At 35.9% G+C, this 20,401-nt stretch overlaps 3 protein-coding genes across 3 annotated transcripts; 1 reads left to right on the forward strand and 2 right to left on the reverse strand.

Moving 5' to 3' along the window:
- The first annotated feature begins 12,979 nt into the window (after positions 1–12,979).
- ONS95_001223 (uncharacterized protein) lies at positions 12,980–14,939 on the forward strand. The gene is made up of 3 exons (XM_058494408.1): positions 12,980–13,334; positions 13,409–14,041; positions 14,155–14,939. The coding sequence occupies exons 2-3, from the start codon at positions 13,588–13,590 to the stop codon at positions 14,565–14,567; spliced, it is 867 nt and encodes a 288-aa protein (XP_058364613.1). The 5' UTR covers positions 12,980–13,334; positions 13,409–13,587; the 3' UTR covers positions 14,568–14,939.
- A 56-nt stretch (positions 14,940–14,995) lies between these two features.
- ONS95_001224 (uncharacterized protein) lies at positions 14,996–17,283 on the reverse strand. Its single transcript, XM_058494409.1, has 3 exons — positions 16,431–17,283; positions 16,220–16,303; positions 14,996–15,975 (listed from the first exon to the last, which is right to left on the reverse strand). Exons 1-3 carry the CDS (start codon positions 17,091–17,093, stop codon positions 15,100–15,102), a joined length of 1,623 nt encoding a protein of 540 aa, XP_058364614.1. The 5' UTR covers positions 17,094–17,283; the 3' UTR covers positions 14,996–15,099.
- Positions 17,284–17,379: 96 nt separating this feature from the next.
- Positions 17,380–20,351, reverse strand: ONS95_001225 (uncharacterized protein). The gene is made up of 2 exons (XM_058494410.1): positions 19,628–20,351; positions 17,380–19,574 (listed from the first exon to the last, which is right to left on the reverse strand). The coding sequence occupies exons 1-2, from the start codon at positions 20,020–20,022 to the stop codon at positions 17,798–17,800; spliced, it is 2,172 nt and encodes a 723-aa protein (XP_058364615.1). The 5' UTR covers positions 20,023–20,351; the 3' UTR covers positions 17,380–17,797.
- Between the last annotated feature and the right edge of the window lie 50 nt (positions 20,352–20,401).

The raw sequence follows: 20,401 nt of genomic DNA on the forward strand, positions 1-20,401 counted from the left end.
TTTTATAAGTAAAGTACTACTCTCTTAGTTTAAATACTAACTTTAACTTAACTAAACTAAGTATTTATAAAGTTATTAATATCCTCTTCTAGAGCTTTAATATCTAACTCTTTCTAAGTAGCTAATTACTTAGATAGCTTATCTACTATTATATATTTTATTCCTAGTATATAGTATACTTCGAAATTAAAAAAGTATATCTAAGTAATCTATCTTATAACTAGAGCCTTAGGTAAGTCTAACGCCTCTTAATTAAGCTATATAATTAGAACTATAGTATCTATTTCTAGGATAAAGTAATAGCTAATTAAGACCTCGTGAACTTTCTTTAACACTTTTAAAACCCTGCGATACTTCTTTTTAGTAGTATTATAGTTTCTTTCTGTAGCTATCTATACTTTACTATTATATCTAATAAGATAACGCTTAAGGTTATAATCTAGCTATATTAAGACTATCTCCTATCCCTATAAGCTTATATCTATTATTAGAATTACTTCACTACTTCCTTTAGAGACGTCTAGCTTTACTAGCGCTAAGGCTATTATTAGAGCTAACTTTAGTATATCTATTATAAACCTTTCGATATCCTTAAATTTCTACTCTATCTTCTTTTAGAGTAAAAGGTATAATAGCTTAGCTTTTCTAGTATAATTAACGATCTAAATATAGTAGTAGCTATAAACCCTAAGAAATACCCTAACTTTAGTTGTATTTCAGTATTCCTACTAGTTAAATATCTTTATTACTTTTTTATTATCTAGTAACCTGCCTTCTATAATATAGATATAACCTACTAACTTTAAGCTATTAACCCTGAACTGCGACTTAGAGCTAATTATAGCTCTCGCTCTCTTTATATTAGCTAAGACTATATCTAAATTAATAAAGTACTCTAAGATATATCTTCGAATACTAAGCTTAACCTCCTTATTATTATATTTTAAGTAAAGGCCTAGGATAGGAATATTATTAATAAATATCCTAGCTCTCTTAAGCTTATAGTCCTTTAGAATTACTTTTCTAATCCTATAAAATTATATAACAGAGTTAGTTACCCTTTAAACTAAGGTAGTATAGCGAAGGAGACTAAGTAATATTTAAAATATAGTTAGGTCTCTACTATTTAGGTATAAGGTAACTTAATTATACTTAGAAAAGAAGTCTATTAGAGAGGTAATTATATACCCTATAAAATCTTCTAATATTTCCTTAATATTAGGTAGTAAGTTAGTATCCTGAATTATTACTATATTATACTTTATTATAGTATCTACTATCTAATATACTTTACTCTTTTTCTTAACTAAAAACTACTAATTCCTATATAATCTATAGCTATATTCTAAGGTACTAGCCTTAAGCCTCTCCGTAAGTATATCCTTAATATATTCACGTAGATATTTTAGTACTAGGAATCTAAGCGCCTACTAAGCTTTATACGGAACTATACGAATTTCCTATAGTAAGTAGATATCTTTATATATTCTTCTGTATTCGGAGAAGTTAAATACTATTATAGCCTCGCGCTTATATAGTATTTCCTCTAAAAGCTCATGTTCTTATAGCTATAATCCTCCTTTAATTATTATCTCCTTTATTTTTTCTAGTATTAACCTTATCTTATATAGTAACTTTAAGAACTTCAGGGTTATCTACTTATCGAATTCGTAAGGTAGTTCGATAAGCTCTTTAACTCTCTCTTATTCTAATCGCCTCTACTTCTAGTCTAGCTTTCCCCCTAGCTTTAACTTATCTGAAATTCTCTCCTGAATCGGAATAACCTTATTAGCTTTCTTCTTATAAGTACTCTAAACTCTAATAGTAGGAAAAACCCTTTTTACTTATAAAAGTATAACTAAATCTATACTTCTTAAAAGAATTATATCCTTATCCCCTTCCTTATTAGGCTTAGTAAATACTATAGCTGAAAATACTTTTACTTTTCCCTTACTAAGTGAGTTAAATATACTAATTAACTCGCTCCTCTCCTTAGTAGTTCTATCGCTAGAACTACCTATTACTATAGCCTTAGCTAAGTGTTTTCCGGGAAAATATCTGATTTAGTACAAGACCTTATTAAATCCGCGACTTTTATTATAACTTACTTAGTTCGGTTATTATTTATAACTATAGTAAACTAATAACCTCTGCTATAAGAAAACGATAAGAGACTTGCTATAATAAAGGGTTATCCTAGGACTATATTATTCTCTACTTATACTAAAGTAAAAAAACTCCCTACTATTAAGATACTTCTGATCTCTATAATAACTCTCTTATATAACCCCTTAAACTTCTCCTGCTCCCTTAAGTAGCTTATTATTCTAAGATTAGGGTTAAGTTAAATAGGAAGCCCGGCTTTTAAGGTAATTATAGAAGTTATTAGATTAGCCTCCGATCTATAATTAATAAGCGCTATTATAGTTAGAGAGCTTAGTTAGACTCTGATTTTTAAGCTCTTAATTACTAAGACTTAGGAGTCCTCTAATATCTCCTTTACCTCTACTGACTTTATTAATACTAAATTAATCTGATTACCTCTAACTCCTTTCTTAAAGGTCTGAGGTAACTTTACTATAGCTATATTTTTAAAAAGTAGTTTCTATAAGAGCTCGGAGTATATAAGTACTTCCTTACTAGTAATACCTTTTAGTTTATTATTTAAGACCTTATTTAATAGCTCTAGAGGCTACGCCCCTTACTTTAGGATATCTAAGTACTACTCTACTTTCTTAGTAACTCTTAGACTAACTTTCTTTAACTTCTTAATCTACTTCTTATCTATCTTTATTTCTTTAATAATCTTTTCTTATTATACTTCTTCCCTTAATACCCTTTTAATTAGATCTTTCTACTTCTACTTTCTAAGTCATAGAACTTTTAAAGCTACTAAGTCTTTTTCTTTCTTAACTCGCCTCTTTAATACTTTCCTAGGGTTTACTTATTTATTATCTTTTCCGCTCTTTAGTTTTTTATTTCTAGCTTTTAATATTCTTATAGCTTCTTAGTCCCCCTTATCTTCTTTAATATCTAACTTATCTTAAGTTACTACCCCTACTACTATTACTTTTATAAGTTCAGCTTTATTCACAGGGTACTATAGTACTTATATTAGCTATACTATCGAACTACTCCCCCTAGCTTATCCCTTACTAGTTCCCTATATTAAGGTTCCTCTCTAACTAGCTTATATACCCTTTATTACTAGGACCTCCTTACACTACTTAACTAACTACCTCCTACTACTCGTGTATCTATAATATATCTAGCCCTAATAATCGTATATAAGCTCTCTTTCTATATCTATTAGGAAATCTAGGTAATCCTTACGGAAATACTTATTTTCTAAATAATAGAAATATTAGTTCTAGCGATCCTTATAAGTACCTACTATATATACTCTAATTAGCGAGTTATTTAGACGCTAGAGTTAGCCTGAGTAAGCCCTTTATAGTAGTTTAAATAGATTAACTTAATTACCGGGTCCTACTAGATAAGCTCTTAACTAATTTCCCTTACTAAGCAGGTTAAATCCCGATCTTCCCCTAGGTACCTATAGAGCCTGCGATACTCTTATAGCTAGCGCTAACGTATTAAATACCTAAGTTATCTCTTCTACTACTTCTATAGATATAGTCTTTAAGCTAATAATAGAGAGAACTAGCTAACTCTTTACCTTAAGGGCGATAAGTACTTAGCTAAGCGAATCTACTAATTTACTAAAGCCCTCCTATTTTATATAACTATCGGAAAACTCCCGGACTATCTTATTAGATATATAAATCTTAGTAGCTATCTTAACTAAGTTATTAAACTTAATTATACTCGGCTTATTAATATTAACCTTATTCTTATATATTACCTTCCTATGAATATTCCCTAGTAGCTTATTTAAGAACTATACTCCTTGAGTATAATTTTCTAACTAGCTCTTTTTTACTAAAGTAGCTAATATTATAGTGAATTATCGAATAAACTGCTTTATATCACTTTCTATAGTTCGCGGTTTTAACTTTAGAGCCTCGAGGAATAATCAGGAGTTTATTTATTAAAAAGTATCCTGATCCTTATACTTCTCTAAAAGAGAGACTACTAGCTCTTCCTAATTCTTACTTATCTACTCTAGTAGTGTCTTAATATACTAACTAATAGTAAGATTATAATATCAGGGAAGCTATTTAATTCAGTCTGTATCCTTTAATTAGGTGTTATCGCACTAATCGGTGTACTATTCTAAGAACTCTATAATATTAGCTCCCTTAAAGTATAGCGCGTCTAGTATACCCGGGGCTAGTATAACTGAAATATACCTAACTTCTATTATCCTAGAATTCATAGTCCTCGATTCTTAATAGCTTTCCTCCCGGACTTAAATATATTTTATTATATTACTTTCCTCTATACTTAGTGTTCTTTAGTTCTTAAGATCTCTTAGAAATATAGTTATATTAGGGAATTTAGTAAACGATTTAAACCTTTAGTACCTACTTATAAAGTATAATATACTTAATATTACTAAAGTTAAAAGTACTAGAGTTACTAGTAAGAGTATAGTAATTATACTTCTTATAACCTCTAGACTTAGCTCCCTTAATTACTTTAATCTCCTTAACCCTTTTTCCTTATATCCCTTTTTTACCCTACTTTAGGCCCCTTTTTTATATTAGATCTACTTTCTTTTCGTGTTTATCTATTCCTTACTTATTTTCCTTATATAAACTTTCTCTATTACTATAGTAACCTTATCTTCTAAGCCTATTATAATAACTTTCCTTTCCGTGCCTCCTTAGCTCTCTCTACTTATATTCCGCTGTTTCTTAATATCCTATCCGCTAAATAAGGGCTCTTTAAGCTCCTTTTTTCTAGCTATTTCCTATATATCTATCTATTACTATAACTAAGTTACTAAGTAATAAAATTCTAACTCCTATCTTTATTACTAGCTTAGCTATATCCTAACTATTTCTCTACTTTACTTCTAGTTCTTTATATAAGTTATTAATATAAAGAAGTAAGGTAGTACTATTAAAGTATATAGTAAGTAAGGATATAAAGGACTATTAACTAAACAGGTAGTAAGAGTAAGAGAGAGAAGATAATATATTTATTACACGCTATCACGCCTATCTATATAACCTTATAGAATAGGCTAACTATCTTCCGACCTAGAACCTCATTACCCTACTATAATATACTCTTAAAACTCTATAGTACTTAACTTAGTAGTATATTTTTAGGGAATTAACTTAAACTCTTTTATAAAAGGGACTCTATCTAAGAACTAGTTAAAGTTAGTAAGAGATTTAATAATTCCGAACTTGAAGATTTAAGTAAAAAAGGGGGGGTATAGTAGCTAGTAATATAAAAAGTAACTCGGGAAGTGATATCTTAAGTATTACACTAGTAATAAGAAGGTAAGCTAAAGTAGAGAAAGACCTCTAAGAACTAAAGGAAAGGCAGGTAATAATTCTAAAAGGTAAGTGTATAGCTATTATAATTAAGCTACTAGGCTGCGGGATAATTTAACTTACTTAGTAGAGGAAATAAGGTAATAAGAGTTCTTAAGAAGACTAGGAATTTTAAGTAAGAGATATAAGTCGTATTTACTTATTAAGTAAAGAAACAGGTAAAGTTAAATATTATTAAATCTTATTTATTAAGTACTTGTAATAATATTAAAGTTAAACTAGAAGAAGAAGAAATAAGTAGTATTATAAGTAGTACTTAGAGTAGTTATTATATAAAGAAATCAAAGAAAATAATCACTTTAAATACTAATTATATAACTAAATAAATCTATATAGATAATAAATATAGTAGTAAGGGGGACCTATTAGACTAGGGGGGCAGTATCTTCGGCTATTTTATTATTATTAATATCTATTTCTTTACTACTTTTACTATTACTATTATTATTAGTACTATAGCTAGCTAAGAGAGGAAAGTACTTACCTATAGTAGCTAAGTAAGCTAAGGAAGAACCACCTAGTATACTACACTTAGTAAGAATAGCCTTAGTAATAATTTAATAAATATATCTTTTAAGGTAAGTTATATAATAATATTTACTATTAATATCCTAAGTGAAGGCGCTACTAATATAACTAATATACTTAAGATTAAAGTATATCTAATAAGTAATAAAGTAAGACTAAGTATTAGTAAAGTTAGAAGTACTCTTATTATAAGAGTATTACTAGAGGTACTTATTAAGAAGTAACTTAATCTTAAGAGGATAATTAGTAATAAAGGTAAAAGTAGTTATAGTAGCCTTATAATAAGGGCGAGCTTAGCGTAGTCTAGTAGTAGTTCCAGAAGTAGTCTTAAGAGCTTAACACTTAGTAGATCTCTTCTTCTTCTTCTTCTTAGAATAGTTACTATTATTCTTATTTTTAATATTATTAATATTAGCGTGAACCTTAGTATCTTTATCGCTATTAATAGCTTTCTTTAGAGAGAGAGTAGTTTTAAAGAACTAAGTAACTTAAAATAAGATTTTCTTAGAGGTTATAAAAGTAAAGATAATAGTAGTAGATATAAGCTTATATTTAATAGTAAGGGTATTACTTTTATTAGAATTATCCTAATCTAGGGTATTATCTATATACTTATTAATATCCTTTAACTTCTTTATAAGAAGAGTCTCCTTCTTAGTAAGCTTCTCCTTCTTAATAGTATTCTTAATACAGATAATACTAAAAGTAAAAGAGTCTTTAAAAGATAAACTAGGAGTCTTTATAAGTAAGTTAGTTAAGAGCTTAGACTTAATATACTTCTATAATTCTTTCTTCTTATAATTATTAAGAGAGTTACTACTACTAAATAAGTACTTATTATACTACTACTTATAACTATTATACTCTTTTATAAAGATAAAGGTTAAATCTGAAGTATCTGTATTAGATCTTATAATAATACTACTATAAAGAGGTATATTATTAAACTTTATAATAAGGTTATCTAGACTAAGAAAAATATAACTTATAGACTTTCGACTAAAGTATATATAAAGATATAAAAGAAAATCGATCCTCTACTTATTAGATACTTCTATCTTAGTAAGAACTTACTTATTAAAAGTAAAGACTAAAAGGCTAATTATATAATCTGATAAATATATAATCTTATTAGCTTAGATAGCTATTATAACGTCTTAGATATAAATTATACTAGGGGTTAGGCTATATAAAGAACGCTCTAAGATATACTAAGTAGAGATAATCTTTAAAAGTAATACTATAGTAATAAAAGTAATAGAAGTATAAGTTAAAAGTATAAAAAGTATAAGGAAAGTAGTAAAGTATAAGAATAGTAATAATAGTATAAGGAAGAGAAGTAACTATAGAAAAATAATTATTAAAGAAAAAAGGAAAATTTAAGAAAATAAAAATATAAAAGGGTTTTTATATTAAGCGAATAGTAATAATAAAGCTATAGAAAAAGTGAATTTAATAAGAAGAAGTATAAGATAGTAAATAAAAAAGTGAATTTTAAGGGGGAAAAATAAAAAAGGTAGAGAAGTTACTAGTTATTTATTATATATTAGTTACTAGCAGGTAGCGCGATAATATAATTAGAGGAATAATAAGCTATAAGCTACTAAGCGAGGTATAAGAGCCTTTAAAGGGGGATTTAAGGCGCTAGGGATTTTTTTTAATTCGAAACTTTTAACTTTCTTTAAAAAAAAAATAATAACTTCCCTATATTCTACGCTATAACAACTAAATTATTACGTAGATATAATAGTTTACTATAAATAACAAGGGAAATATAAGTATAGGCTTAGTTAAAGTGCTTATAGAAAATAGATTACTAGCTTTTACTAATTTTAATAAAGTAGTTATATACCTAGATAAGATCCTACTATAAAACTAGTATAATACTTAGTTAAGGGTCCTAGAGACTATAATAGTATACTATAATAAGGCTAAGGAACTTATTAAGTAAGTATATAAACACGTAGAAAAGTCAGGAGTATTCTAGATCTATATATTAAAAGATAAGTTTTATTAGTCTTAAATAGAAGTTTAAGTTATAATTATTAATAACGCGAAGAAGAGAAATAAATAAGGTAAAGCTTATAAGAATATAGCGAAGAACTAAATAGACCCGGAAGTACTAGCTTAGCTAGTAACTAAGTTAAGGGAATTTATAAGTTACTACTAATAAGCTTCTACGAAGAGATCTATTAAGGAAGCTAGATTATAAGTTAACTTAGAAGTCTAAAGATAAGTCTTAAAGCTACTTTATTAAGGGATATTTAAAGTAAAAGAAGTTACTATAATAGATATAACTTATATAATAAGCGTGAAAGTAAGAGAAGAGAAAGTAAGGAAGTTATTAGAAGAGGAATAAAGGAGTATTAGAATATAGGTTAATATAAGAGGCTTTATAAAAGAAAGGGTATTTATAAAGGAATTAGAAGATATACCTATAGCTATAAGTAAAGAGGAAGGGAGCTCTAGTAATATTAATAATTTAGCCCGCTTAGTAAGGGAAATTATTATAAGTGCTATAGTAGCCCTAACTCTTTAACTATATTAGTCCTAGCGCTAGGAGGAAATAAGTAAGACTATAAAAGAGTTTAAGTTTATATATAAGAGAAGAGCTAAGATTAATAAGGAAGAGGTTAACTTAGTTAAGAAGGAACTAAAGGAATAGGAAAAGTAAGAGGTTAATAAAGAAAGTAGAGATAAGTAGAAGTATAGCTATAAGAAGGATATAACTACTAGCTAGAAAACTATAATAAAAGGAAAGAAAGTTCTACTAATTATAGTAATAATAAAGCTCTTAGGTAAGATACTAGGATTTTAGCGAGTTTACTATAATTACTTGCGATTAATAGTAAGATATATAGGTCTCTATATAAAGCGACTCTTAGAAGGTTTAGCTATTAAGAGACTATGTATTATATATAATAAGAGGTTAAAAATCAGAAAGCTAAAGATAGACCTGGAGATTTATATTTAGTTTTATATAGCTAATCGCCCTTCTTACTTATTAAATAAGCTCGGACCTTATAAATTTTATAAGAAGGAGGGGCTTAAATTATTTAAGTATAATTAGAAGCTGATTCTAGATAACTAGGATCTAACGATCTTACTATAGTAAGAAGAGAATAAATAAGTTATTTACTCCCTTTTTAAATAGTAGTTTAGTTCCCCTCTTAAAAAGTAAATTTATAATAAATTAGATATATACTAGCACTACTTATAAGAGATTAATAGGCGTAAGAATATCAGATAACTACAGAATATATTTTTTTTAGTAACTTAGTAGCTTATATACTAAGACCCCGCTTACTATATATTATATATAGCTCTTTATCCTAATAAGAAGTAGAGACTTATTAGTTACTCTTACTATATTAAATATACTATACTAGGAGATAGAACCTTTTTTTATTATATTAATTTAAATATTAATAATATACTTACTACTAATTAAAGGGCTACTATAATTTAAAGTAGTATCTCGCTAAATTAGGAGAATAAGGATAATTATACTTTTTACTATCCGGAGATATAATATAAGCTAGGTAAGTAGTAGGCATGTATTCGTAAGTAAGGATAAGATACTAACTACTATATTTACTAAATTATAAACTAAACGTTTACTTAAGAGGATATAGAGGTCCTAGGAGTAGATTAGGTTAGGACTCTTTATAGCCCTAGAGATATATAGATTATACTACTAAAGATCTTATATAAGTTAACTAGACCTATAATAAAAGTTTATTAGACTATCTTACTATAGTTTATTATAATTTAAGATAATAAGGAAACCTTAGAAGTTATAGAAAAGGGAACTTAAAGAGATCTAACTAACTCTTATTAAGATTTCACTATACCCTTAGCTACCCTATTAAGCCTTATAAATTAGTACAGAGCTATTCCTTTTTAGTTCACTACTATAATTAAGCTTTCTAAGTTAAGTACTTTATCTAATACTTTAGTTACGTAATAATAATAGAGTTTACTAGTAGTAATAGCTTAAAGAAATATTCTATTAAGAGAAGATCAAGTAGTAGCTTATAGCTTTATTAATAGGTAAAGAGTTAAGGCACTAGTTATAGCTATAAAGACTTTTAAGATAATAAGGAGAGTAGAGAAGGAGGCGTTTAGAGAGAAGTCCTTTTACTACCTAAAGGAGGTATTAAAAGCTATAGGTATTTTAATAAGAGAGGTAAAAGCTAATATTAACTAGCTAAGTAAGGAAGTAATAGAGATCATATTAAAAGAGGGCCTATTATTTACAGAGGAGGCTAAGAAGTACTTAGTAGCAAGTATAAGCGATATAATAAAGGTAGATAGTTAAGAGAAGTATCCGTGTATTTCTTTTATTTATATAATATATTAAGGGATATAGTTAGAGGGCGACTACTTTATTAAGGGGGGGATATATATAGTAGGGTAATATAGTTCTAAGTCAGAAGATAGTTAGCCTGTTCTGTAAAGTTATATAGATAAGCGCGATAACACGTAACAAATATATTATCTTCTCTCTTCTACTTTTACTACTTATTTAGTTAGTAGTCCTCTATATCCCTACTTACTATGCACTTTAACAGTACTACCCTACTCCTTTATAATATCTTATACTAGCTACCTCGGTCTTATACTATAGTTGCAAAATAGGTAAAACAATAATTTAAAGCATATAAGATAAGAGTTAAAAACAATATTAAGACTGCGCGGTTAAAGATATATATCTCCTGCGACCTGTGGACTTCTATAAATAGTCTCTATATACTTATAGTTATCTTCTATTATATTAGCGCTAATAGTAAAATAGGGAGAACTGTTGCAGGAATAAAACAAGTTAATAATAGTAAGACAGGTAAGAATCTAGCTTCAATTATAATAGAGGTTATTAAAGACTAGGAGATTTAATATAATTTAGGCTATTTTATAATAGATAACGCCGCAGATAACGACGTTATAATAAGAGTTCTGTTTTTAGGTAAGGTATATACTTTCCCTATAGCTCTTTACTAATAAATTAGTAGAGATCTCCGCTAGTCCTTTAGTATTTAATATAACTTGATTACCTATTAATTACGCTGCGCTAGCTATATTCTTAATCTTTCTATGAAAGCTTTCCTCTTTATTACTAATGATAAGACTCTTAAATCTGCTGACTACGAATAAATAATAAACCGGTGGCTTTAATAAACACTAGAGGAGATAAGAGAATAGTGTAAAAAGGGACTACTTAGGAAGCTCTATAATTTCGTCGTTTTTATTTAACGTAGTACCTTACGCTTCTAGCGATTCCTTGCTTTGTTAGCTAATTATTACCTCTATCGAGATAACGATACGCGCTAGAATTTGTAGTATACTATACTAGAGGTCGCCTTACTATTATAAGATACGATTAAAGAATACTTTATAGTATATAGAGATTCGGAAATCGCAGGGGACTTATTAGATACTGAAGATTAGTGTATTTTAAGTAAAATTAAGAGGTTTTTAGAGACTTTTAAGTTATTTACTAAGTCACTTAAAGGCTTTAGTGCTTCCCTTGATAGCGTCTTACCTTTAATAGATTTCATACTTACTTACTTTGAGAAGGTAAAAACAACCTATAAAAATAATATTAAGCTCTCTGCTATAGTTAATTTAGGCTAGTAGAAGATAGATAAATATTATAGTAAAAGTGACGAATCTCTAGCTTACGCTACGGCTTTTGTTCTTAACTCTGCGCGAAAGTGGTTATATATTAAGAGGTTTTAGAGACTCTTATAGTAAGAGAAGGTAAAGGAGACAGTTAAGAAGCTCTAGGAGGACGAATATAAGCTAAAATCGACTATTCCGACTGCTCTAATGTTTACTACCCTTTTTACGAACGAATTCAAGCTTTAGTTACAACGAGTTAATACGCCGATAGTAGTTCGAGACGAATATAAGTAATACTATTAAATAGACTGTGTTTATAGCTACTATAGCGTTCTTAATTAGTAGCTCGAACCTACGTAACAAAAAGCTTACCTAAATCTCTCGAAAATAGCTCTTAATATTCTATCTATTCTAGCGATATCCTCTGATCTAGAACAAGCGTTTTCTGCAGTAAAAATAACCCTTTCGGATCGCTGGAATAAGATAGGTATATAGATACTTGAATATTTAGAGTATTTAAAGTCGTGGACCGGTCCTATAGAGTAGGAGATAGAAGTTAAAGATATAGAGGTTATATAAAATCAGGTTTTAACAGGGCTAGGTGTTATAGAAGTAGCTAGAGACACTGTAAAGCTAGAATTATAGGTTAGTTTATCTCTCTATTCTTGAAAACGACCTTATTCCGTTCGTTCTAGCTTTATAAGAACTAACTGTAGTTAGTTCTAAGGTAGTAAAACGTCAGTTAGTTTAAAAGCCTTAAAACGACGTCGTTTGAACGGCTGTAAACTATTAACTACATTGGCTGTCCCTCTTTACTTGTTATCACGTTTCCTTTGAGATTACCCTCCCTTACTCTCGTGGCTTTAACAACACATATTCTCTTGAGGATATAGCAAATAATTTACCGTCAAAAGATCTACTGTCCAAGGGCTCAGCGCTCACGTCAAAAGACTTGCCACCAAACGCCTTGGCGACAAAGGACCTGCTATCAAAGGCCCTACTATCAAAGGTTTCAACATTGAAAGAGTAGAGACAGAAAGAAAGAGGAATAAAAGAAGGGTATTATATGAGAGAATTCGGTTTCAATCAGTGGTTCTAGCTTCAGATAACTATTACAAGACTCTTACAGGTGACACTGTTTTGCTTTTTTACCATTTACTTGGAAAATAAAAGAAATATCTAAGAAGTTCACAATTATCGAGAGAATCCCCATGAGCCTATATCCGTTGTCACCGTAGTACTATCTAGTCTGAGCTACTCTAAGATTATACAACACAGAATTATGCTTTAAGAGAAATGTTTCTAGTTGTTCACTAAGGTCTCCAGTATCTGCATCTCTTGTTTGCACTCCTCCATCTGTTGCCGCTCTCATTCGTTCCTCTACGTCTAACAATTTTAGAAATCAAGTGCTAAAAAACATCAATGAGTTATATTTGAAAAAGAGATTTTCAACATCTCAATGTTCACTTGTCCTGATTCACTTTCAGTTCGAGCCGTGAAATCAACATTCAACACGGAAGAAAGCACATAGCTCCTCCGTGGTCGCAGCCTCTACACAACAAATCTCAGGAAATGACCCAGCCAGATATTCAATTCAACTCGAAGTACATTTAAATACTCTATGTCGAGCAATTCCAAAACCATCACAACACCAGCGCAGCTGCTCAAGAACTAATTCTTCGACACCGACCCTCACTTAAAGCACAACTGAGCGTAAGTATGGATTGAGTTTGCCCACTCAATTATATATATGCAACACGAGTAGCTGACTTCTGGCTCAATCTCAGCGTGGCCTCGAATTTCGAGTCTCGCGTCCACAATGGACTATGTACCTGGAATCAATCTCTACCGTCGACTTCGGACCTGGTTTACATTAGCAAGGTTATAGGGCAATCCAGCTACCCCAATGTAATAATTTGTGTGTGTCGTAACTAACAGAGTTAGCTTCCTCCGGGGTTTTCATGCAATGAATAGCTATACCAGAATCATCGACAGCAACCCCAACTCGCCCACAACGGCAGTTACGGGGCACCCACAAATGGTCACCAGCTATGATGTCAACGAAGGAGGAAACTCAGTAAAGCATAAGATGGACAGTGCAGTTGCGGTAATGCTACAGAAGATCCAATCTTCCAACATGTCACAAATGCCATTAACGATGTTCAACCCATTCCGGCGTCTGCCCGCAGAACTTCGAATCAAAATATGGAAACTCAGCCTACCTGAGCCACGCACCATAACACCTCACCCGGATTATATCCCCGATGAGATTTATGTACAGAGCTTAGTCTCTCCCCTCTTCGATGTGTGTTTCGAATCGAAAGAGATCGTTGACAAGGTCTATCCTCTGTATTTCCATGAGCTACTGTTGGGCAATGCTATCCGTTTCTCTCCTTCGAGGGACATACTTATGTTTCCTGGTAAGTCAATGCGCATTCACACTCCTTCTCGGCCTCACCAAGAATATCATACTCCCATCTACTGCCCAATGTCGACACTAGTCAAGGGAAACAGCCAGCTAATTCTCTGCTAGGTTACCACATCATGAAAACCTTCTACCTTACCCCTTGGAACGGCATCCGCCGCTCCCTCACACCAGCCCAGTCTCATGCATTCACCAACATCAAACACCTCATAGTTAACTATGACTTCCTTCCCGGGAGCGTCCTACCATTCGCCGAGAAATTCAAGAATCTCGATACGTTGATTGTGGTGGGCAAGAGAGCTTGGGACGCGAGGAAGCCACCGGCTGTTGACGAGGGCTACTTTATGGAGAGATTGAGAGTGGCTGCGAAGAATAGAGGTAGAGATGGGAGAGAGCCGGAAGTTGCGTTTCGGATTGGAGGTTGGGGAATGGTCCTGCGCTGGACTGGTGGAATGTTTTTGGAATTTGGACTTTGGGAGGTCATGCTGAAGCTCTGCGAAAGATACCTTGGCGTTCTTTGATTTGGACTTGGAAATGCGCTAAAGTCTTGGACATAGCGCTGATTTCTATAATGACACAAATCGGAAAACATGAAAGGATACTGATGTGTCGTCGCTACCCTTACTTTGTTCCTCTCCAGAACATGACGTCCCGCAGAAAGCGAAGGGTTTGGTCCAAAGGGAAGTAGTGGAGACCAACATAAGCGAGACACGGGTTCGGAATGGTAAACAAAAAGCTTTCCATTGAAAGCGAGGGTACAAAGCAATGATCGCCGAGACATCTTCACATAGACTCAGAATTACAGGAGGCTGCAATGGGGACGTGCGGTAATGGTGATCCGATTGGCGGTGATCCCATAAGGGACCGCTAGGGCTGGGGAGGATGGAGCTGGTGGCTTAGTTGGAGTATGATTACTGCTTTTGAGTATACTGAAAAGAACCTGGGAAGCGTGCCAAATCAGTGGTAGTTGAGTAGGGATTTGAGATGAAGAAGGGCATGAAGAGGCCATTCAAGAGAGCATTTCTAATTCATAGCTGTACAATCACATCCAGCTCAAGTGCCATCAGCACTTTCGCAACTTCCGTGCGCCTCGCCACTATCCTTTGACTTGTCATTTGCAACTGCAACACTCTTCCCAAACTTCCCATCTTTCCCACCACCATTCTTCCACACTGGCCTCCCTCTCTCATCAAAAACCGCCCACTCAAACCACTTACACCCTCCCTCCTTCCCCTTCTCCGGCGCCGGCACAGGCGCGTTCCTCGCATAACACATCCAAAAGTACCTCCCCAGATTCTCCCTCTTCCGCTGCACAACCCTTAACACAGCCGGAACTCCACACTTACACCGTGGCGTATATTTCGGATGTAAATACTCCTTGTAATCGCGATACGTGATATTGATGCGTTTGTTGCCTGAGATTGGGTGCGGGATTATGGACTGCGAAGGCGCGATAGAATGTTTCCAGAATTCTTGCATGGATGCGTGCATAATTAGGAGGGAGTTGTGGGGGAGGTGGATGGATATTTGGCCTTGGATGTCGGAATGGCGTGGTGTGGGGTCTGTTGAAGAGAGGGTTGAGTTGGAGGACGTTTTGGTATTGTCAGAGTCTTTCTCGTCGCTTGGTACGATTCTTCGAACGCGGAACTCTCTTGCGACACCGAGAGAGATGGAGCCGATCACTGCGCGAGGTCCGAGGTATGTTAGTTGGTCGCTGTGGTACCCGACGCTCTCGGCAGGGCCATTGTAGCAGTTTACGAAGGCGGCGTTAGGTTTCCAGAGCTCAAGTGGTGGAGAGGAGGTTTTGTTGGGTTCAAGAGTGCTGGAAGTGGTGGAGTGGGTGTTTTGGCGGGCGGCGATGGAGTTGTTGACGGCGGCGGTGACTTTGGGGGCGATGAGCTTCATCATGGGAGTTAGTTGGCGGATATCCTGGGCTCGATAATTAGTATGAGTGGGCGAAAGTGTAATAACAGCGGAAGAACCCCGGTGGCGGGCAAAGACACGATTGTATGTGTTGATTTTTGATTCCAGGGTGATTGCAGTAAGCGAGAACATTTGGGTACTTGCGACGAGTCCACGTTCAAGAGTCCAGCACCAAACATATAGCAAGCTAGTCATCCAGAGAAAACAAAGGCGCATATTGGAAGACGAGACAAAAAGACTGGGAACTCACATCCAACTTTCCCCCATTGTATATATACTCCGTCTTCTGGGTTTCAATCTCCTCCAAACTCTCCATGTAAAAGCACGCAGTATGCTACCCAGATATCAGCATCATCTTCTCTTACCCACCATCCCAGACAACTCGAAGAACCCAAATAAAGAACAAGATTAAGAGCAAGATCTCGTCAAAACCCAACCACATAGGAAAAGGAAGTACATACCGGACTCTGCACCACATTATCAAAAAGCCTAAAACTGCTCCTCTCAAAACTCTCCGCCTCACCCAGCAACTCCTTCAACAACGCATTCGCTTCGTCCGCCGGCAAGAAATTATGAATAATCGAACATGGCGTATGAACCTCTACATCTGAAGGCGAATAGAGGTGCAGCGTCTTGCCGTGTTTGGTTGGGAGTTTAGGTTTAGCTTTTAATGGCTTTTCTGGGTCTGTGTTGAGTTCGGAGTTGGAATTGGAATTGGATCGAGACAAGAAATTTGACAACGAGCTTTGATAGCCCGTCGCTGCTGCAGTTGCAGATCCTAAAGCCGATATCGATATTGAGGTTGGATCTGAAGATCCATTTTGCCTGTGTGGCGTAGAAGAGCTATCGGCACTTAGCGCTGCTGAGGCATCTTCAACCGAGCCCTCATGAGCTAGTAAAACGTCGAGAAGAAGCTGTTGATCTGTATCTGGATGGAGAGAGGAGAGGAGAGCTAGTTTGAAGTCTGTAGATTCTGTTTCTTCATCTTCAGGGGTAGCGATGCTGGAACTTGCTTCTTGATGTGTTCCGGCCTTCTCATACTCGTGATCAGGTGTGCTGGATTGGGTGGCGAGGTGGGAGTGCGGGGAGAGTTTCCGCTTTTTGCGGGAGATGAATGCGTCCATGTTCACGGTAAAGCTGGGGGCCTCCAACAGGGGTCGTTTTCGTTGGAGAACTCACTTTCATGTTCTTCGTCTTGCTGTATTACGCTCTTGTTGATGTGAAGAAGTCGAGTCAAACGGAGGGCGTCTTGGCTTGCTCTTGAAGTACGTCTTGTTAACCAATCGCTTGCCAGACCGCCTTGGCTAGTTGCCGTCGAAGTGTTTATGCTGCCCCGCTACATATGAAATTGGAAGGCTCGAAATATATTCAATCAAAAGTCACAAGAAGTTCATCGCGCTTAAGACGTGGAGTGGAAGTAGAGTTTGGTTGAATTACTGCTATGAAAATACAAAGCGGCCGTTACACAGGCTCGCACCAAACCAAGAACCAATAGGTGTTAGTTTGCTTGTTGTAAAAGCCAGCCCCAAGTCCCAAACGCTCTGCAATGATATGATGTCTAACCCAACCCGACAGAACGCCTGTGACTATTCCTACATGCTTCTCTCAATTACCTCCCTCTTTCCGTACGTCCTTTGCTCGTACATCTCTGGATCCTGTGACCTGACTCTCGCGTCTTCCGCTCGAATGATGGCTCCGACCGATCTCTTTTGATACAACCCCAGCTCGCGCGATATCGACACAATGAAAAGAGTAATGGCGCATGAAGAAGATCCGCCCCAGCCGTCTAGTATACACCGATTTCTCACTCTCACACTCTCAGCTCTGCTTAAAAGCTGGCCTCTTGGCGGGATCGTCCCCCGGATCCTCCACGATCACCGCCTGATCTTCTGTCGGAGCCATATCCACCGCCACGTCTTCCACGGTCGCCGCCAAATCCACCGCCTCGTCCTCCTCTGTCACCACCGAATCCACCACTTCTCCCTTCTCCAAATCCGCCACTGCGGCCCCCTCTATCACCCCCAAAACCACCGCTTCGTTCACCATCACGACCGCCAAACCCATCGCTTCTGCCACCATCACGGCCTCCAAACCCACCGCTTCTTCCACCATCGCGGCCTCCAAACCCACCATTTCTGCCACCATCACGACCTCTGAAGTCATCTTCATTATCATCGCGCTCTCTGTGGCCAATGTTTATTCCTGGAGCTCTGCTGATACCTAGCTTGCTAGCAAGGGAGGGTGAGATTGGTGGTGGGTTCTCAAAGCCCCATCCGTATCTGGTCATTTGATTCAAGGCCTTGACAATAGCATTACCTCCTCGGCCCCTGATCTGTCCAAGTGCTCCCATGTAAGCTGCCTCTTTTGTTCTACGGCTCGCATATTTCGTGCCTTCAGCGACTTGGCTGAGGGTTTCGGCAATGGATTGTGGTAGTTGGGCGTCTTTTGTCATGTCGACCTGTCCGGTTTCTAGAGATTTGTCTGGGACAATCGGGAGACCACGGAGCATGTTTCGAGCTTCTCCGAGAGTAGATTCATCAACGATGATGAATCCATCTCCGGTTTTGTCTCCTCTTCCTGTTCTGCCAATTCTGTGGATGTATTGTTCGCGGTTGGGCGGAAGACCAATTTGTATGACGTGCGTGACACCAGGGAAATCCATTCCTCTTGCTGTCACATCCGTGGAAAACATGATAGCTGATTTGGCTCTGCGGAATCTGTCAGAGACATATGTACGTTGTTGTTGACTGAGTTGACCATGCATTTCAGAGATCTGGGCGGGGTAGAGCGGGTGTTGTCCAAACAGACCACTTCCAGAGCCTTTCAAGTTCTGGAAAATGTCGCTCGATAAAATGACGTTGGAAGTTGACGAGAAGTAGACAATTGCTTTGAATGGTCTAACCTCCGCCCCAGTCTTTTTGGCTTCCTCGGCCTTGGCGATTTCGCGCTTGGATAGCTCAAGGAGTACTGGCATAAAATTCTCCATACCAGGTGTAACAACAATGTGCTGAGGTACCTTGTCGTGTGTGGCAAGATCTCCTTCCTTAACTGCCTGAACAAAGTGGAAATTGGGCTTCAAAGTCTGTCGAACAAGTCGCATGACTTCTCGTGGCATGGTCGCAGAGAAAAGAAGTGTCTGGCGATCGACGTCGTTTCTGTCTGGCAGTAAATCCTGGATGGCATCTACCTCTTTGGAGAATCCTTGGTCCAATAGTCTGTCTGCTTCATCCAAGACCAATGTGGTGAGGTTAGGAGCTCTAACTCCACTGTATTCATCTGACAGCAGATCTTGCAGTCTTCCAGGAGTTCCGACGAGAATGTGGCAACCTTCTCTCAATGTCTTTTGGAGCATAGCTCGCTTGCTGTTACCACCAACTGCTACCTGGACTCTCAAATCCGTTCCGTAACATAGCTTATCTGCTTCTACCGCAATCTGTTCCGCCAACTCACGAGTAGGCGAAATGATGATGGCTCGGATATCTGAAGCTCGAGCTCGGGAGTATCGCTTTCGAATCGCCAATTCGGGGCTCTTTCGTAGAATGTTCTGGATAGTAGGAATGAGGAATCCCAGAGTCTTTCCGGTACCTGTCCGTGCTTGCGCAACACTGAAGATGTCAGCATGATAAGAAAAGGTTTGAAGTTCCATTCATTGGCTTACATATCAGTACCCTGAAGGCCTTGGTTGATCGTCAAAGACTGCACATCCGTCATGGTGTGATGTCCCATCTTCTTCGTAATTTGCTCCACGACATTGGGATGAACCATATTATAATCAATCAACTCCTGGAACTTCGTAACGTCTTTTGCTTCTTGGGATGTCGCCGGCGCTGAACCTGGGTGCAAATCACCATAATCCTTCTCGGCCGTGGCAACATAATTTCTCAATTGCGACGACACATGCAGCCACCGTGCTTCGAGCGGTGATTTTGAAGAGATCTGGAGAGATAATGACAGTGTCGAAGGTCTTGTTGATGGGATACGAGATGTGGTTGAAGGAACAGCGCGAAGGACTCTGGATATTGAGGCAGGGCCTCTTCTGCAGACACTGAACATCGTGGGAAACCAGAAAGTCAACAAGCCCGATGGGAACCAAGGTATTAAAACAATACAGATAGAAAGATCAAAGATGTACAACAAGGAGCGTAGGTCGTGAGGCGGTCTTGTTGTCGTGGATGCTGGTATTCTCAATCGAAAGCCTCGAGTTCTCCTGTCCTGGAACTTTTTTCTAAAATGCGCTAGCACGTGCCACAATCCACCTACGCGGAAGAAGATTTTACAATCGAGACATAGGGATATGGTTTAAGACCATGACATGGAATATATCTCTAATATTCAGGAAAAGACGTGTAGCAACGAGCATGAAGTTCGGCAGAGGTTGGTCATTTTTCCGTACGATTCAGCAAGTGCCTGCAAATGCAAGGCTGACTTTCAG

Source organism: Cadophora gregata (assembly GCF_030347475.1).
Source record: "Cadophora gregata isolate MNR1 chromosome Unknown scaffold_1, whole genome shotgun sequence".
NCBI classification, from domain to species: domain Eukaryota; kingdom Fungi; phylum Ascomycota; class Leotiomycetes; order Helotiales; family Ploettnerulaceae; genus Cadophora; species Cadophora gregata.